Genomic DNA, 17,803 nt, shown 5'->3' with positions numbered 1-17,803 from the left:
AAACAGCACTGGCACTTTAGGATGTAAATTATGCCCCTTTATACATCATCTTGAATACTTGATAAAACAGAAGTGGAAATTCAGACTTCAAGTATACACTTTTTGAGTCAAACTGTTCTCCAAAATAAAAAAAAAGAGAAGAAAGAAAATGTCAAGTATAGGATTGTAGATTTATGTTAACCAGTCAAACACTAAGAGAAATAAATGCATTACTATAAATTCTAGATTGACACATATTAACATTGTTCTTCTCCCAACGATTCCTGTATTTCTCCAAGGTCAACTGATGTTGAAGCTAGCACAGACTTTCTGATACTTCTGGCTGCATCATCTGATATTTCTAGGGAGCTAGAAATAGATTGGACTGGTCGCTCATTGATGTATTTAAGGGCATTGTGATCTGTGAATGACTGTTCTTCTTGCAGAGCTTGCTCAAAAATCTTATGCTTGTGTCCAAACTCAATGACTGTTTTTGTATATGAATTCAGAGTGGTAACAGAGGCTGCCATACAACATGTGAAGGAACACCAGGCAAGGCTGGAAAACACAAAGAGCATGATGAGTGTAGAAAACTGTATACATGTACCGAATACATATAGCAGAGGAGATAAAACTGTTAATTAAATATTATCAGCAAGTGGCATGTCATACCTTTTCAAAACAAAGGGTCCATACACATGGCACTGAGTCTCTATACATCTACAGTTGTGTAGACACTCCAAGTGCTGCATTATGGTGCCTTTATGATGCAATGCTTGTAGAGAAGAATACCTTCATAATACAAAATGTGATACTATTAATTCACTGTGTGATTTAAAAAAAATTGGGGTGTATATCTCAATTTAAACAGAGTATCATGGAAAATGGGGACGCTAAAACTAATATACTTTATTAATACTAGCTAAAACCAGGGGGAATATATAATATAATTCACTCATATAAAATCTTCTATCAAAAATACCTAATAATCGGGTTGGGTCAATTTTGCACACCCAATTCCGATATTAAGATGGATTAGAAAACAAAATAGGGTGGATGGTGTTTGTAGGTAAGTATGAGACCAGCTCCCATAGACTTACCCACCGGATGGTTATTTATGACAACAACCAGTAAAAATGGCAATACTCTCAAGACACCTCATCACCTGCCCACCACTAACAAAAGCTCCCATATATGGGCAGGTGTTGAGGTGTCTTGAGAGTATTGCCATTTTGGCTGGTTGTTGTTATAAATAACCATCCGGTGGGTAACATATACAAGTGGTCAGTCTGTGGAGCTGGTCCTACTCCAGTGAGCAGAATACTGACCATTAGGTGTTCTCATACTTACTTACAGACACCATCCACCCTATTTTGTTTTCTAATCCACCTTAATATCAGAATTGGGCGTGCAAAATATACCCAACCCGATTATTAGGTATTTTTGATAGAAGATTTTATATGAGTGAATTATGTTATATATTCCCCCTGATTTTAACTAGTATTAATAAAGTATATTAGTTTTAGCATCCCCATTTTCTGTAATATTCAAAATGTGATACTATGTTTTGTTAGGTATAGTGTTTTTAGACTTCAAATGCATCTAACACTGTCCTTCATAGAAACTTAATAAAATAAGGTCTATAGCTTTAGAAGGTATGGTTTGTAATTATATTGAAAAATGTCTTGATGACCGTGCCCAGAGAATTGTGGTCAATGATTACTATTCTGAATGGTTTTCACAATAAGTAGTGTACCCCAAAGTTCAGTGCTGGGTCCGCTATTATTTAAGTTACTTAATAATGATATAGAGGATGGGATTAGGTATTAATAGCAATGTTTTTATTTTTGCAGATTACACCAAGCTATGTTGTACTATGCAGTCTATAGAAAATGTCCATAAACTACAAGCTGACTTGGTCACTGTAAGTGTTTGGGCTTCCACTTGGCAAATGAGAGTCCATGTAAAAAAATGTAAAGTTAGGCATCAGGATAATAATAATAATAATAATAATAATAATCTACATGCAACATATGTCTTAAGGGGAGTAATGCTAAGAGAGTCCCTTGTAGATAAGGTGATAATAGGCAGTGGATGTGGAACCACTGTATCAACTAACTGGTTTGACTTTGGGCTAGGCCTAAGGAGATTATTCTGGTGTTCCCCTGGTTTATATCCTTTAACCCATATACAGGGATTTAGTATTCGCTGTAGGGCAGCCACTAGGCTACTACCTCTTTGAATAGTCCATGTGTAGTTGGTAGGTGACCCACGGGGTTCAGTGACACTGGTGTGAAGTACCAAGGGATTCAACAATATTCATAGTAAACAGGCAGAGGTCAGGGCAGGCAGAGGTTGTGCGATTCCGTGAAATTAATTTGAGGTCAGAGCAGGCAGCAAGGGGTCAGTATGGTAGACAAGCTAAGGTCAGGGCAAGCAGCGGACTATCAGACAGAGGTTTGGTATTTGGGCAAACAATCAGAATAACACGACACATCTATACTGGTTAAAGTGATTTATGCTGTTGTGTTCACTTATACTGTTTCATATTGTTAAACTGCATTTATATGTTTATTGCAATATATCCAGTTCATTTGCATTGTTTTACACTATAGTTGCACTGCACCGTTGAAAGGGTTAATACACAACCAGTGTATTGTAAGAGTATTTTTAAGTACTGATTGGTTCTGTCTCCTTTAATCTTCTCTCTTTTATATTACTTTTAGCATTCTGTGTAAGGATATTCCTTATAATTCCTTGTAATGTAGTACCGAACCCCCGATGTGCTGATAAGGCTAAATTCCTGAGTAGTGATCCCAAACACATCTCAGGACATGCGTGATGCAGGACATGTGATTACACACTTGGAAGTAAGTATTGATTTGTCTTATCTCATGTACACCCTGGGTTGTCGGTCATGTGTTATAATGTGGTAGACAGTGATGTTTATTTACATTTTATTGTTCTGTATGTGATTTGTCTGTGTTATCTTATATTTAGTCACACTTAGTAAATATATTTATTCACTTAGCCTGTGTAATCATATTAATTCTCAAATATTTTGAATTCATGTTACAGCCAGCTAAGAGAATTTATGAGTTTCAACCTGTGAAAAGTTTTGGAGGGAAAACGCCAGACACACTGTCCTTTTGACTGGTTTAGCTCTGTTGTTTATGTCTGCAGAAGCTGCTTAGTCATTCCCATATAAATTCATTGAAATTTATTACAATTCAATGACAGACTAAAATTGTAACATTGTTTCTGTTTAGGCTGTGATTCTCCTCTCCACCCCTCTCACTAGAAGGTTCTAGTTCACCTAGGAACTCTGTATAAGAAGAGTAGTCAGAGCCCCTATTGTCTACAGATAGGGACTAGTGTTTAGCAGAAGAAACTCTACCAGTCTGACCAGGACTCCAGCCAGATGACTGAGCAACAGACCCTTTGGCCAAGGTACCTGCCTTCTGGGAGAGAGAGAAGGGAGAAGCTAGTTCAGGCCTTTCCTCAGCATGAAACCTTCTTCTGCCAGGGAGGAAACTGGAGAAGCCAGCTCAGTACCTTGCCTGTATTGTTTTTCACTTGAGTTCCTCCAGTAAAAATGCACACTGGTTAACTGCACACCCTGACTCTCTGGACTTATTTCCAATTGGGTTGCATTACACCTTACTATCCCTTCTGATGAGCAGCAACGTGTGGTTACACCTTGCTGGTTTCAGGAGACCCGGCCTAGTGTTGGGGCCACCCCAAACCTAGTCACTGCGCATGTGCTGAACCTTCATGAGCCATGGAGAGCATTTAAGTGTCTGCTCAGAGAAACGGCAGCAGCTTGGCATGGGCTGCCATCGTAACAAAGGACTTAAGTGTTCTTGTAGATCATACAGCAGCTTCTAAGGCCAGACAAATACTGTCATGTATTGAAAAGGCATGGACTTATGGGACAGGGATGTAATATTACTACTTTACAAAGTTCTAGTGCTGCCTCATCGGGAATATGATGTTCAGTTCTGGGCACCAGCTCATAGAAAGGATGCCCTGGAGTTTGAAAAAGTAAAAACAAAATGATAAGGGGCATGGTATCGGTTATGAGTGAAGATTAAAATAACTAAATGTATTTAGTCTTGAGAAGAGGCCTCTAGGAGGGGACATAATTAACTTATATAAATATATAAATGGCTTGTACTAAAAGTATGGTAAAAGGCTGTTCCATATAAAAACCCATCAAAAGACAAAGGGGGCACTGTCTCCATCTGGAGAATTAAAAATTGAGTCTCCTGAGGTGACAAGACTGCAGGAACGATTGACAGTTTAAAAAAAAACTTGGAGGATTTTTTATAACTAATAACAGTAATGCTTAGTGTTGAATTCTGGTTCCCTACTCTCCTTCCCTTCTTCCACATCCCCTCCCACCCCTTGGTTGAACTTGATGGACAAACAGTCTTTTCAATTGTACCGTGTAAGCATGATTTTTTTTATAAACCAGAAGCACTCTGAAGCTCAGTATAGGCCCATGGCAGTCTATGAACACTGCATTACAGATTTCCAGTTGAGGCATTAAGAGGCCCTCTGTTCCATGGGCTCTTGTAGGCCTGTAGCCAGTCATGTTAATTTCTTGGATTTAGGAAATGTGTTTGTATGACCTCTCAAACTTCATGTTTAACCATGTTGTTTGTAAGATGTCTAAGGTCATATTTATCTGACATCTTCTTGGAATCTTTAGCATTTTTTTTTTTTTTACAAAACACGCTGTGGCCAGATATATGCTGTAAGTTAATAGAGAATTTTTAAACACAATGCAAACAATGCTTTGCTTTCTGCATTTGTGCTTTTTTCCCCCAAAACCGCATACACTTGGTATTGTGTTTGTTTTCAGCCATTTTTATATAGACTTCTTCAGGGGGGAAAAAACACAAAAAAAAACATGTTAAGAATGTGTGAATAATAATAAAAAAAAAAAAACCACATAGAAAAAAAGCACACATTAAATTGATTGCATTTTTTTAAATAAACAAACAAGCCACAGAAGAGTGTGAAAGAATCTTGGGGCTGATTTTCATCAGTGATTATGAGCCAAAACCAGATGTGGGTCAGAAACACAGAACAGTAACAAGTCTTTCCATTTCCTTATCTCTGTGTAGGCTCCATTCCTGATTTTGGGTAGCTATTAGTGTTGGTCCAGCACCAAAGTGCTCTTGTGCTCGAGTAGAACACCTCGAGATGCTCAGGTGCTCTACCGAGCAACCGAGCACGATGGAAGTCAATGGGAGAACCCGAGCATTAAACCAGGTACCCACTGCTTTGAAGAGGGGAGGGTGTCTGGTTCATAGTAAAAATTCAGAAATTGATGGAAACACCACTGAAATGGTTCGGGGACTGCATGGGGAGGATGTCTGGATGCATCTTGGACTGCCAGGTCGCTGCTGGGAACGATGTTGTCCGAGTAGTACGCCACTTTTACAGACTGACAATAATACGCACAAAACCAAAGATAAAATCGATTTTAGCGGAAAAATTGTTAGGAAACATTCTGCCAAAAATTAAAAGGAAGAGGCACTCCGATACAACCTGTATATCACATAAAGGTGGGCCTTATTCACATTGTGGTACAATTGTTCAGGTAGTGGGACTCCTACACCACTCATAAAGCCTATGCACTAAGGGAAAGGGCTGCCAAAAATTACAAGGAACCGACACTCCAATACACCCTTTATTACACATAAAGGAGGGCATCATACACACCCTTGAAAAATTATGATTGATGGCCTGCTGCTGACCCTCAAAAACATTAGGAGCAAGGGCCTGCTGGTGACCCTCTAAAACATTAGGGGCGAGGGCCTGCTGCTGATCTGACCATCTAAAACATTAGGGGTGAGGGTCTGCTGCTGAGCTGATCATCTAAAACATTAGGGGCGAGTGCCTGCTGCTGATCTGACCATTTAAAACATTAGGGGCGAGTGCCTGCTGCTGATCTGACCATCTAAAAAAAATTGTGGACGAGGGCCTGCTGCCGAGCTGACCATCTAAAAACTTTTGTGGGCGCGAGCCTGCTGCCGAGTAGTGATGAGCAGCAGGTGCCATATTCGATTTCGACGAAATTCGCGAATATTCGATAGAATATTAGTTTCATATTTGTCAAAATCGAATATTCGTCATTCTAGTTATCGCGATTATTATGCGATGTAAATAATCGCGTAGTGCGATTTTAACTTAAGGCTACTTTCCTATTGGTTTGATATCTAGAATTAGCGAAGATGGCGAATATGACGAATGTATTATGCTTATGCTACACTGCTTCCAGCTACTGACTGATGTCTGACTGGTGCTTCAAGATGATAATTCAGAGATGGAAGTAGAGCAAGAGGTGGAGGAGGAGAATGGGGGGTTGCAGCCACTAATGTAGGTGGTGGCGGAAACCCTGATGGAAGTAGGACCCGCAATTCCTTGGCATCGGTAGCACCTGTGCCATCCCAGGGTATGACTTGCTCCCGGCCTCCACAACGTTCACCCAGTGTGCCATCAGGGAAATGTAGCGTCCCTGGCCAAAAGCACTTGTCCTTGTGTCAGTCATTAAGTGGACCTTCCCAATAACTGCGTTAGTCAGGGCACGGGTGATGTTACGGGACACATGCTGGTGTAAGACTGGGACTGCACACCATGAAAAATATTGGTGGCTGGGGACAGAGTACCGTGGGACAGCTTCCGCCATCAGGCTGCAGAAAGCCTCAGTGTCCACAAGCCTAAATAGCAACATTTCCAGGGCCAGCAATTTGGAAAGGTACGCATTTAATGCTATGGTCTGTGGGTGTGTGGCTGAGTATTTGCGCTTTCGTTTAAAGGACTGGGGTATAGACATCTGTATGCCGTGCTGGGGCACAGAAGTGGATGTGCTATCTGATGGTGCTTGCGAAGGTCCTGGTGCATGGCAGGAGGCATCCGGGCTGCGTCTTGGACAGAGGATTGGCCAGTACGTAACACATTGGAAGAGGAGGCAGTGGTGTGACCCGCAGACACTGATTGTGGACCCAGGCGTTCATACCACCTATTAGGGTGCTTTGATGCCATGTGGTGGATCATGCTGGTGGTGGTGAGGTTGCTAGTGTTCACACCCCTGCTCATTTTGGTACGGCACAGGTTGCAATTGACAATTCTTTTATCGTCTGCACTTTTCTCAAAAGACCGCCAGACTGCGGAACACCTACCCCTTGGCAAGGGAGATTGCCACAAGGGGGTGCTCCGGGGAACACTTGCAGGCCTGTTTGGTGTGGCCCGCCTTCTCCCTTTTGCCATCCCACTGCCTCTTCCAGCCTATTGCGGTGTTGCGGTTCCCTCCCCCTCTGTCTTGCTGTCCTCGCTCGGCTTGCCACCTTCCCAGGTTGGGTCAGTGACTTCATCATCCAGCACCTCCTCTTCCACTTCCTCACTCTGGTCATTCTCCTAACTTGTTGACCTAACAACAACCTCAGTTATTGACTTATTGACAACTGTGTCTCATTCTCATCATTAAGCTCTTGAGACACTAATTGCGGTTGACTTATTGGCAACTGTGTCTCATTATCATCATCATCCACCTCGTGAAACACTAATTGCCGTTCCCCATCGTCATCTTCTTCTGACTGTGGATGCTCCAGAGTTTGTCTCACCGCCAGACATCTGAGAAGCTCTGACAGACGTTCTTCAGAACCTCCTGCTTGAGGTTCTTTTGTTTTGCTTTCGTTTTGCCATCTCGTTTCCCTCTCTCAGCTGTCATGTAGTTGCACTGATTGCATCCCTTTAAATCCCCTCCCATACTGCATCACTTTGCGGTTTATACAACTTCCTGGAGTGTGTGCATGCTGGATGCTACAACTGATGCTTCTACAGATAACTCTGTTCATTTATCTGTGTTTTCCTGTTTGCTTGATCCTAGGTGACCCTGACTCCCTCCGTATTAAGTGTAGGGAGCTGGTGGTCGTGTCCCCTCACTATTATAGGGTGTTCAGGTTTCATACAGTCGAGGAACGAGGGTATGCAATTATCTACCATAGAGATTTTTGCATAGGCTGAGCAGTAAGGGAGAGAGCTAGGGCTGTTGCAGGGCTTACCCTTTGGTTCCTTAGTTTTGGATCAAGTCAGTTGGATCTTCATTTGTGTCTTCTAGTTTTCTGTAACACCTTCCGTGACATTATAAACCGCCCAAAACCGTCTCAAGCATGGATCCAGTTTCACGTTTGACTGAACACATGCAGGGTCTTTCATTGGAGGTAGCAGATCTCCGTAAAACTGTATCTCAGTTTCAGGTGACCGATTTAGCTTGCGTTCATGGAGTTTGTTCTGAGCCTAAGATCTCGCTCCCGGATACGTTCTCCGGGGGTAGTGAGAATTTTGTTTGGTTTAGAGAGGCTTGCAAACTCCATTTTCGCCTACTTCCCCATTCCTCTGGTGATGAGGAGCAGAGGGTGGGGATCATCATCTCGCTGCTCAGGGATAACGCTCAGTCTTGGGCCCTTTCACTGCCGGTGGGGGCACGGCCCCTCCGTTCAGTGGATGAATTTTTTTTAGCCCTGGGTCAGATATATAATGATCCGGATCGTATTGCTCTGGCTGAGTCTAGACTACGTCTTTTTTACGCCAGGGTAAACAGTCCGCAGAGATATACTGTTCAGAATTTCAGAAATGGGCAGCTGATACTGGTTGGAATGATGCTGCACTCCGAAGTCAATTTTGCCATGGTCTTTCAGAGGGATTGAAAGATGCATTTGCCTTTCATGAGAGACCTACCTCCTTGGACTCTGCCATGTCTCGGGCCGTTCGTATTGACAGGCATCTTAAAGAGAGAGGAGAGATCACTCCTTCCTGTCATACTCACTCCAAGGACAGTGAGGCGGTCTCTTTCAGTGCGCAGGGGTCTCAGTCTCTCTCAATCACCTCTGAGCAGGAGCCCATGCAGCTGGGTTTGCTTGTCTCTGACAGTAGAAGATTCAGCTCTCAGAGGAGGGTTTGTTTCTGTTGTGGAGGTATAAATCATTTGGCAAATGTTTGTCCCTCTAGAAGATTCAGGCAGTTTTTTGAGAGTAATAAAGAAACAAAAAGAAAAAAATCCTCTAAAAACGTTCCATCTGTTACTATTAGCAAAGTTGATGCGGAAATTGAAGGTTTTCCGTTTGCTTGTAGTTCCCGTTTTGTCCTAAATGCCAGGGTGGCGCTAGAGAGCAAGAACATTTTTTGTGAGATTTTTGTAGATAGTGGAGCAGCTGTCAATCTCATTGATAATCAATTTGCTATAACACATGGTTTCCAGGTATGCACTTTGGGAAAGGATATACCTGTTTTTGCTATTGATTCTGCTCCACTTTCTCAGAAATCGTTAAAGGGCATAGTTCACAATATCCGTTTGATTGTGAGTGATACTCATGTTGAGGATGTGTCATGTTTCGTCCTAAGCGGGTTGCCTACTCCTCTAGTGTTGGGGCTACCCTGGCTCACTAAACATAACCCCACCTTTGATTGGCAAGCGAGGCAAATAAATGGTTGGAGTGACTTTTACACAGAGAATTGCCTCACGACATCTGTTTCAGAGGTTTCTACTAAGACTGTACCATCTTTTCTCTTTGAATTTTCGGATGTGTTTTCTGAGAGTGGTGTTCAGGAGCTGCCCCCTCACAGGGAGTACGATTGCCCTATTAATCTCATCCCAGGCGCCAAGCTGCTTAAATCTCGTTTATACAATCTCTCCCAACCTGAAAGGGTCGCTATGCATGCTTATATTTCTGAGAGCCTGAGAAAGGGACACATACGACCCTTGAAGTCACCTGTTGACGCTGGTTTTTTCTTTGTTAAGAAAAAACATGGTTCTTTAAGACCATGTCTGGATTTCAGGGAGCTGAACAGTATCACAATTCGTGACCCTTATCCGCTTCCTCTGATCCCGGACCTGTTTAACCAGATTATTGGGGCTAAAGTTTTTTCCAAGTTGGATCTAAGAGGGGCATACAACCTGGTCAGGGTCAGAGAAGGAGACGAATGGAAGACGGCCTTCAATACCCCTGAGGGCCATTTTGAGAATTTGGTTATGCCTTTTGGTTTGATGAATGCTCCAGCCGTCTTTGAGCATTTTGTGAACAGCATTTTTTATCATTTAATGGGGAAATTTGTACTAGTGTATCTAGATGACATTTAGATTTTTTCTCCTGATTTCAAAACTCATAAGGACCACCTACGTCAGGCCTTCTCCTCCTGCAGGAGAATAAATTGTACGCTAAACTGGAAAAATGTGTGTTTGCGGTTCCAGAAATTCAATTTCTGGGGTTTCTTCTCTCCGTTTCTGGTTTTCGCATGGACCCCGAGAAGGTCCGCGCTGTGCTTGAGTGGGAGCTTCCTGAGAATCAGAAGGCGCTGATGCGTTTTTGGGGTTTTGCCAATTATTACAGGAAGTTTATTTAGAATTATTCCTCTGTTGTTAAACCACTCACTGATATGACTAGAAAGGGGGTCGATTTTTCCTCCTGGTCGGTACCCCCCACACCCCCAAAACTCTCCTTGATACTAGAAAAGGCCTTATGCGCCTCGCATAAGGCCTTTTCTAGTATCAAGGAGAGTTTTGCTTCCGCTCCCATCTTGGTACAACCTGATATCTCTCTGCCCTTCATAGTTGAGGTGGACGCTTTTGAGGTGGGTGTCGGTGTGGTCTTGTCTCAGGGTCCCTCTCCTGCCAAATGGCGACTGTGTGTCTTTTTCTCAAGGAAACTCTCCTCCGCAGAGAGAAATTACGATGTGGGAGATAGGGAGATGTTGGCCATCAAGTTAGCTTTTGAGGAATGGCGCCATTGGCTAGAGGGAGCCAGACACCCTATTACCATGTTTACCGACCATAAGAATCTGGCCTACTTGGATTCAGCCAAGCGTCTGAACCCGAGACAGGCCAGATGGTCTTTGTTCTTTTCAAGGTTTAATTTTGTTATCACGTTCTGCCCTAAGGTTAAGAATGTGAAGGCGGATGCCCTGTCACGTTGTTTTCCAGGAGGTGGGAATTTTGAAGACCCGGGTCCCATTTTGGCTGAAGGTGTGGTAGTCTCTGTTCTTTATCCTGCATTGGAGGCAGAGGTTCAGGCAGCCCAGGCAGAGGCTCCTGATCTTTGTCCTCCTGGGAGGTTGTTTGTGCCTCTCGCTTTAAGACACAAGGTTTTTAAGGAGCACCACGATACTGTCCTTGTTGGGCACCCGGGGGGTAGAGCCACAGTGCATCTCATCGCTCGGAGATTCTGGTGGCCGGCGCTTCGTAAGTCGGTTGAGGGTTTTGTGGCAGCCTGCGAGACCTGCGCTCGTGCCAAAGTCCCTCATTCACGGCCATCAGGTCCTCTCCTCCCGTTACCCATTCCTTCCCGTCCTTGGACACATCTGTCCATGGACTTCATTACGGACCTGCCTCGTTCCTCGGGGAAGACTGTGATTCTGGTGGTGGACCGTTTTAGCAAAATGGCGCATTTCATTCCTTTTCCTGGATTGCCCAATGCTAAGACGCTGGCGCAGGCATTTATTGATCACATTGTCAAATTGCATGGTATTCCTTCAGACATAGTCTCTGATAGGGGCACGCAGTTTGTTTCCAGATTCTGGAAGGCTTTCTGTTCTCGCTTGGGGGTTCGGTTGTCATTCTCTTCTGCTTTCCACCCACAGTCGAATGGCCAGACGGAGCGCGTCAATCAGAATCTGGAGACATATCTGCGCTGTTTTGTGGCGGAGAATCAGGAGGATTGGTGTTCTTTTCTCTCCCTTGCTGAGTTTGCTTTAAATAACCGTCGTCAGGAGTCCTCTGATAAGTCACCATTTTTTGGTGCATATGGGTTTCATCCGCTGTTTGGGACATTCTCTGGAGAGGGGTCTTCTGGTTTACCTGATGAGGAGAGATTCTCCTCGTCTTTGTCATCTATTTGGCAAAAGATTCATGATAATCTAAAGAGCATGAGTGAGAGATATAAGCGTGTAGCGGATAAGAGACGTGTGCCTGGTCCGGACCTGAATGTTGGTGATCTGGTGTGGTTGTCTACTAAGAATATCAAATTGAAGGTTCCCTCCTGGAAGTTGGGTCCTAAGTTTATTGGGCCTTACAAAATCTTGTCCGTCATCAATCCTGTTGCCTACCGTCTTGATCTTCCTCAGACTTGGTAGATCCATAATGTTTTTCATAAGTCCCTATTAAAACCTTATGTCCAACCCATTGTACCCTCCTCTTTGCCTCCTCCACCGATTGTGGTTGATGGTAATCTTGAATTTCAGGTCTCTAGGATTGTGGATTCTCGTGTTGTCCGCGGTTCTCTCCAGTACCTCATTCATTGGGGGGGTTATGGTCCTGAGGAGAGGATGTGGGTCCCAGTGACGGACATTAAGGCCACTCGTCTCATCAGGGCTTTCCATAGGTCCCATCCTGAGAAGGTGGGCTCTGAGTATCCGGAGTCCACTCGTAGAAGGAGGGGTACTGTCACCGCCAGACATCTGAGAAGCTCTGACAGACATTCTTCAGAACCTCCTGCTTGAGGTTCTTTTGTTTTGCTTTCGTTTTGTCATCTCGTTTCCCTCTCTCAGCTGTCATCTAGTTGCACTGATTGCATCCCTTTAAATCCCCTCCCATACTGCATCACTTTGCGGTTTATACAACTTCCTGGAGAGTGTTCATGCTGGATGCTACAACTGATGCTTCTACAGATAAGTCTGTTCATTTATCTGTGTTTTCCTGTTTGCTTGATCCTAGGTGACCCTGACACCCTCCGTATTAAGTGTAGGGAGCCGGTGGTCGTGTCCCCTCACTATTATAGGGTGTTCAGGTTTCATACAGTCGAGGAACGAGGGTATGCAATTATCTACCATAGAGATTTTTGCATAGGCTGAGCAGTAAGGGAGAGAGCTAGGGCTGTTGCAGGGCTTACCCTTTGGTTCCTTAGTTTTGGATCAAGTCAGTCGGATCTTCATTTGTGTCTTCTAGTTTTCTGTAACACCTTCCGTGACAGTTTGGGAATCAAAGCACAAGATCTCATCATGTCCCTCTTCAAGCGGGCTTGGCGAGAGGCCCAAATTAAGGAATGGCAATGAAAACAGCTCCTCGGAATATCCCAGTATAGGATCACTTGTTTTCCAAGACTCTCCATGGTGGGTGGAAGGAGGATCAGGGTAAGGATTCTGTTGACCAGACTCTTGGCTACTGAGGTGGAAGACAGGGTGGTGCTTAACTGACTGGAAGCATTATCTGCTGCAATCCAACCGACCGCCTGGTCGTACTGGTCTGACTTCGAGAATGGTGTCCTGCGTCGCCCTGCAAACTGGGACATGAAGCTAGGTATCATGAGTGTGTTTTTTGTGCTCTGGCAGCAGGCACAGTTTCACCACACCCAGGGCCATGGCTTCTGCGTGCACCATCAGCAGCATGGCCAAATCCCCATCCCTTACTGCTCGCCTTGCGCATATTAAATAGTATATATGCTTGCAAGTATGTCACACGTACAGTAGCGCAGGTTTTGTAAGTGTATGCGCAAATAAAGTACACAGAATGTCAGATATTTTTAGGATGCGCACACGTTAAACAGGAGGTATACCGCAAGTAATGTTGCTGTCACCAAGCCTAATAAAAAATTACACTGAATGAATGTCACTGATATTTAGGATGCGCACATGTTAAACAGGAGGTATAGCGCAAGTAATGTCGCTGTCACCACCGCCTAATAAAAAATTACACTGAATTAATGTCACTGATATTTAGGTTGCACAACCGTTATAAATGAGGTATAGCGCAGGTAATGTCGATGCCACCAGCAGAAAAAAAATGAGACTGAATGTCACTGATATTTCGGATATGCAGACGTTATACAGGAGATGTAGCGCAGGTAATGTAACTGTCCACAGCGGACACTGTCTACGGAAAAAGTACACTGAATGTCAGATATTTTTAGGCTGCGCGCATGTTAAACAGGAGATGTAGCGCAGATAATGTCGGTGTTTGCAGCGGCCAAACAATTGCAAGCTATTTAGCGCAGGTTGCGCTAAAAATATACACTGCTCAAAAAAATAAAGGGAACACAAAAATAACACATCCTAGATCTGAATTAATTAAATATTCTTCTGAAATACTTTGTTCTTTACATAGTTGAATGTGCTGACAACAAAATCACACACAAAAAAAATGGAAATAAAATTTTTTAACCCCTGGAGGTCTGGATTTGGAGTCACCCTCAAAATTAAAGTGGAAAAACACACTACAGGCTGATCCAACTTTGAAGTAATGTCCTTAAAACAAGTCAAAATGAGGCTCAGTAGTGTGTGTGGCCTCCACGTGCCTGTATGACCTCCCTACAATGCCTGTGCATGCTCCTGATGAGGTGGCAGACGGTCTCCTGAGGGATCTCCTCCCAGACCTGGACTAAAGCATCTGCCAACTCCTGGACAGTCTGTAGTGCAACGTGACGTTGGTGGATAGAGCGAGACGTGATGTCCCAGATGTGCTCAATTGGATTCAGGTCTGGGGAACGGGCGGGCCAGTCCATAGCATCAATACTTTCGTCTTGCAGGAACTGCTGACACACTCCAGCCACATGAGGTCTAGCATTGTCTTGCATTAGGAGGAACCCAGGGCCAACCGCACCAGCATATGGTCTCACAAGGGGTCTGAGGATCTCATCTCGGTACCTAATGGCAGTCAGGCTACCCCTGGCGAGCACATGGATGGCTTTGCGGCCTTCCAAAGAAATGCCACCCACACCATTACTGACCCAATGCCAAACCGGTCATGCTGGTGGATGTTGCAGGCAGCAGAACATTCTCCACGGCGTCTCCAGACTCTGTCATGTCTGTCACATGTGCTCAGTGTGAACCTGATTTCATCTGTGAAGAGCACAGGGCGCCAGTGGCGAATTTGCCAATCTTGGTGTTTTCTGGCAAATGCCAAACGTCCTGCACGTTGTTGGGCTGTAAGCACAACCCCCACCTGTGGACGTCGGACCCTCATATCACCCTCATGGAGTCTGTTTCTGACCGTTTGAGCAGACACATGCACATTTGTGGCCTGCTGGAGGTCATTTTGCAGGGCTCTGGCAGTGCTCCTCCTGTTCCTCCTTGCACAAAGGCGGAGGTAGCGGTCCTGCTGCTGGGTTGTTGCCCTCCTACGGCCTCCTCCACGTCTCCTGATGTACTGGCCTGTCTCCTGGTAGCGCCTACATGCTCTGGACACTACGCTGACAGACACAGCAAACCTTCTTGCCACAGCTCGCATTGATGTGCCATCCTGGATAAGCTGCACTACCTGAGCCACTTGTGTGGGTTGTAGACTCTGTCTCATGCTACCACTAGGGTGAAAGCACCGCCAGCATTCAAAAGTGACCAAAACATCAGCCAGGAAGCATAGGAACTGAGAAGTGGTCAGGTCACCACCTGCAGAACCACTCCTTTATTGGGGGTGTCTTGCTAATTGCCTATAATTTCCACCTGTTGTCTATCCCATTTGCACAACAGCATGAGAAATTGATTGTCACTCAGTGTTGCTTCCTAAGTGGACAGTTTGATTTCACAGAAGTGTGATTGACTTGGAGTTACATTGTGTTGTTTAAGTATTCCCTTTATTTTTTTGAGCAGTGTATATTGCTGCCCGATACAACTATAGTCCTTAAAAGGACTTTTGGGTCTCTAACAAGTTTTAGCAATTTAGCGCAGGTTGTGCTAAAAATATATATTGCTGCCACACACAATAATCTTTAAAAAGACTTTTGGGTCTATATCAAGTATAAAAACTAAAATATTGCTATTTCAATCGCTACACTATCTCTCCCTTCTGCTCTCCAGCTCAGACTAATACTGAGCCAAACACGTGTCATTGGGTGCTATATAGCACCCGATGATGCATTTTGGCCAGCCAACCACTGTAATGAAAGCAGCCAACATGGCTACTGCATTACAATGAATGGCAGTACCTACCTGCATGTTTGTTGGCTGCGTAGGAGCCAACAAACATGCGGGGAGGAGACTCGAGCATTGTACTCGAGAACATGTGGTATTCATCCGAACACCGCAATGTGCTGAGCATGCTCCCCCAACACTAATAACTATAACTGACACTTGAAATCACTGACCAAACACTGCCTTTGTGAGTAGGACCTTAGGATCCTTTCACACTGTCAGTGCTTAGTCAGTGTTTTGCCTCAGTATGTGTAAGCCAAAACCAGGAGTGAAACCCGCAGAGAAAAGGTATAATGGAAAGATTTTGGACCTTTTCCATGATATGAAGCCACTGCTACGTATTTTTCGCTTACAAATACTGAGGCAAAATACTGACCAAATACTGACTGTGTGGAAGTAGCCGTAAAAGAGGAATAATGATTGGCTTAAGCAGTGATGCAGCCACAAGCAGCAGATCACCAGTGAAGCCAGTCATTGGCTGGAGCGGTGTATGTGACCATGCTCATGCACCGTTAGAAGAAAACATTGTGGGGACTGAAAGATGTAGACAGTGGAGGCTACACTGAGGACTTGAGCGGCATGGAGCTGGTAAGTATAAATCTTCTGTTTAGGGGGCAGTCTGCAGGCACTTGCTAAAATATAATTATTCCCAGAAACCCCTTTAATATTACTGCTTCAGTAAAAGCTGTGTCTTTATGGGAGCACATCACTAAGGGTATGTTTACATGGTGCGGTTCAGGTGCGGTTCAAACACCACCAAACCACATCAGATGAGGTTTTCATGAGTTTTTTTTTAATTTGTATTAAGTAAATGTATTTCACCTGCAACCAATCTGAAAAGCACATCAAACCACATTTTTCCAAGGTGGTTTTCAAGTGGTTTTACATGCACCTCAGCATAACTAGGAATGAGCGAATTTCTTATTTTGAAGTTCGTGTGCGGGTTCGTGTTGTGGTATTTACTTAATTGCGTTATGGATTCGATTACCACGGACCATAACGCAATTCCATTATTCATTCCATCATAATAGAAGTCTATGACCTGCATAACATATCAGTCCGGTTTCTGTTATGCATGAGAGGACTCCAGCATTACATTAATCGGAAGGATCCGTTATGCAGGCTATAGACTTCTATTATGACCCAATGAATAACGGAATGCCTCTAAAGGCATTCCGTTATGCATTCCGTCATGGAATTGCGTTATGGTCCGTGGTAACGAAATCCATAACGCAATTCAGTAAATACCCCCACACGAACCGGCACGCGAACTTCAAAATATGATATTCGCTCATCCCTAAACATAACCTTAGTCTATAGTTATAGATTTTTAAGACTGACAAAATGAAAACCTATGGATCTACCCTAATTTGCTGGTTGTATATGAAAATGATATGTCCCCCACATATCTACTTTTAAATATAAATCCTACAAATGGTATTGCATTGATACCTACCAGAAAGACCACCCATAATCCCATGAATGCGGTCTCCAGTCTTCAGGTCCTAAACTCACAGTAACTTGAAGGACTTGAGTGTACATCATGTGAGCCACCATACCAAGAAGACCTGCAAGTGAGAAAAATAACATATATAAGACATCTTCTTCACATCCATAATATGTCCATCAGGCAAAACTGTGCTTCCAATGGGTACATAGCATAGAGAGAAGAATCATTCATTGAGTCTGTAATATTTATTAACTATTGATAACAAAAAAAAAATCATATTAGCAACATGTTTTCTATCAAATGTGAGTGAAGATTTATAAAGCAGAACAGAAAATATGCTTTTGTTTTTCAAGGATAAGAGTTTCAAAGGCTTTATTTAAAGAGTATATTGAAAAGCAAATATTTAACACAGTTTTTTGTCTTTGTTTCTCACTCCATGCCTTTCAAGAGCCATAACCTTTTTATTTT

The 17,803-nt window shown here is 43.6% G+C and overlaps 1 protein-coding gene across 1 annotated transcript in view; it reads right to left on the bottom strand.

Moving 5' to 3' along the window:
• Window positions 1–236: 236 nt before the first annotated feature.
• Window positions 237–17,803, bottom strand: part of GSG1L (GSG1 like) — a 513,438-nt gene continuing 495,871 nt past the window's right edge. The window contains exons 4-5 of the mRNA XM_040441458.1: window positions 17,342–17,453; window positions 237–537 (exon numbers count right to left, since the gene is read on the bottom strand). Of these exons, the coding sequence (XP_040297392.1) occupies window positions 237–537; window positions 17,342–17,453 (413 nt within the window). The remainder of the gene's footprint in view (window positions 538–17,341; window positions 17,454–17,803) is intronic.

Source organism: Bufo bufo, chromosome 7 (genome assembly GCF_905171765.1).
Source record: "Bufo bufo chromosome 7, aBufBuf1.1, whole genome shotgun sequence".
NCBI lineage: Eukaryota > Metazoa > Chordata > Amphibia > Anura > Bufonidae > Bufo > Bufo bufo.
This window is presented reverse-complemented; position numbering and strand designations above follow the sequence as displayed.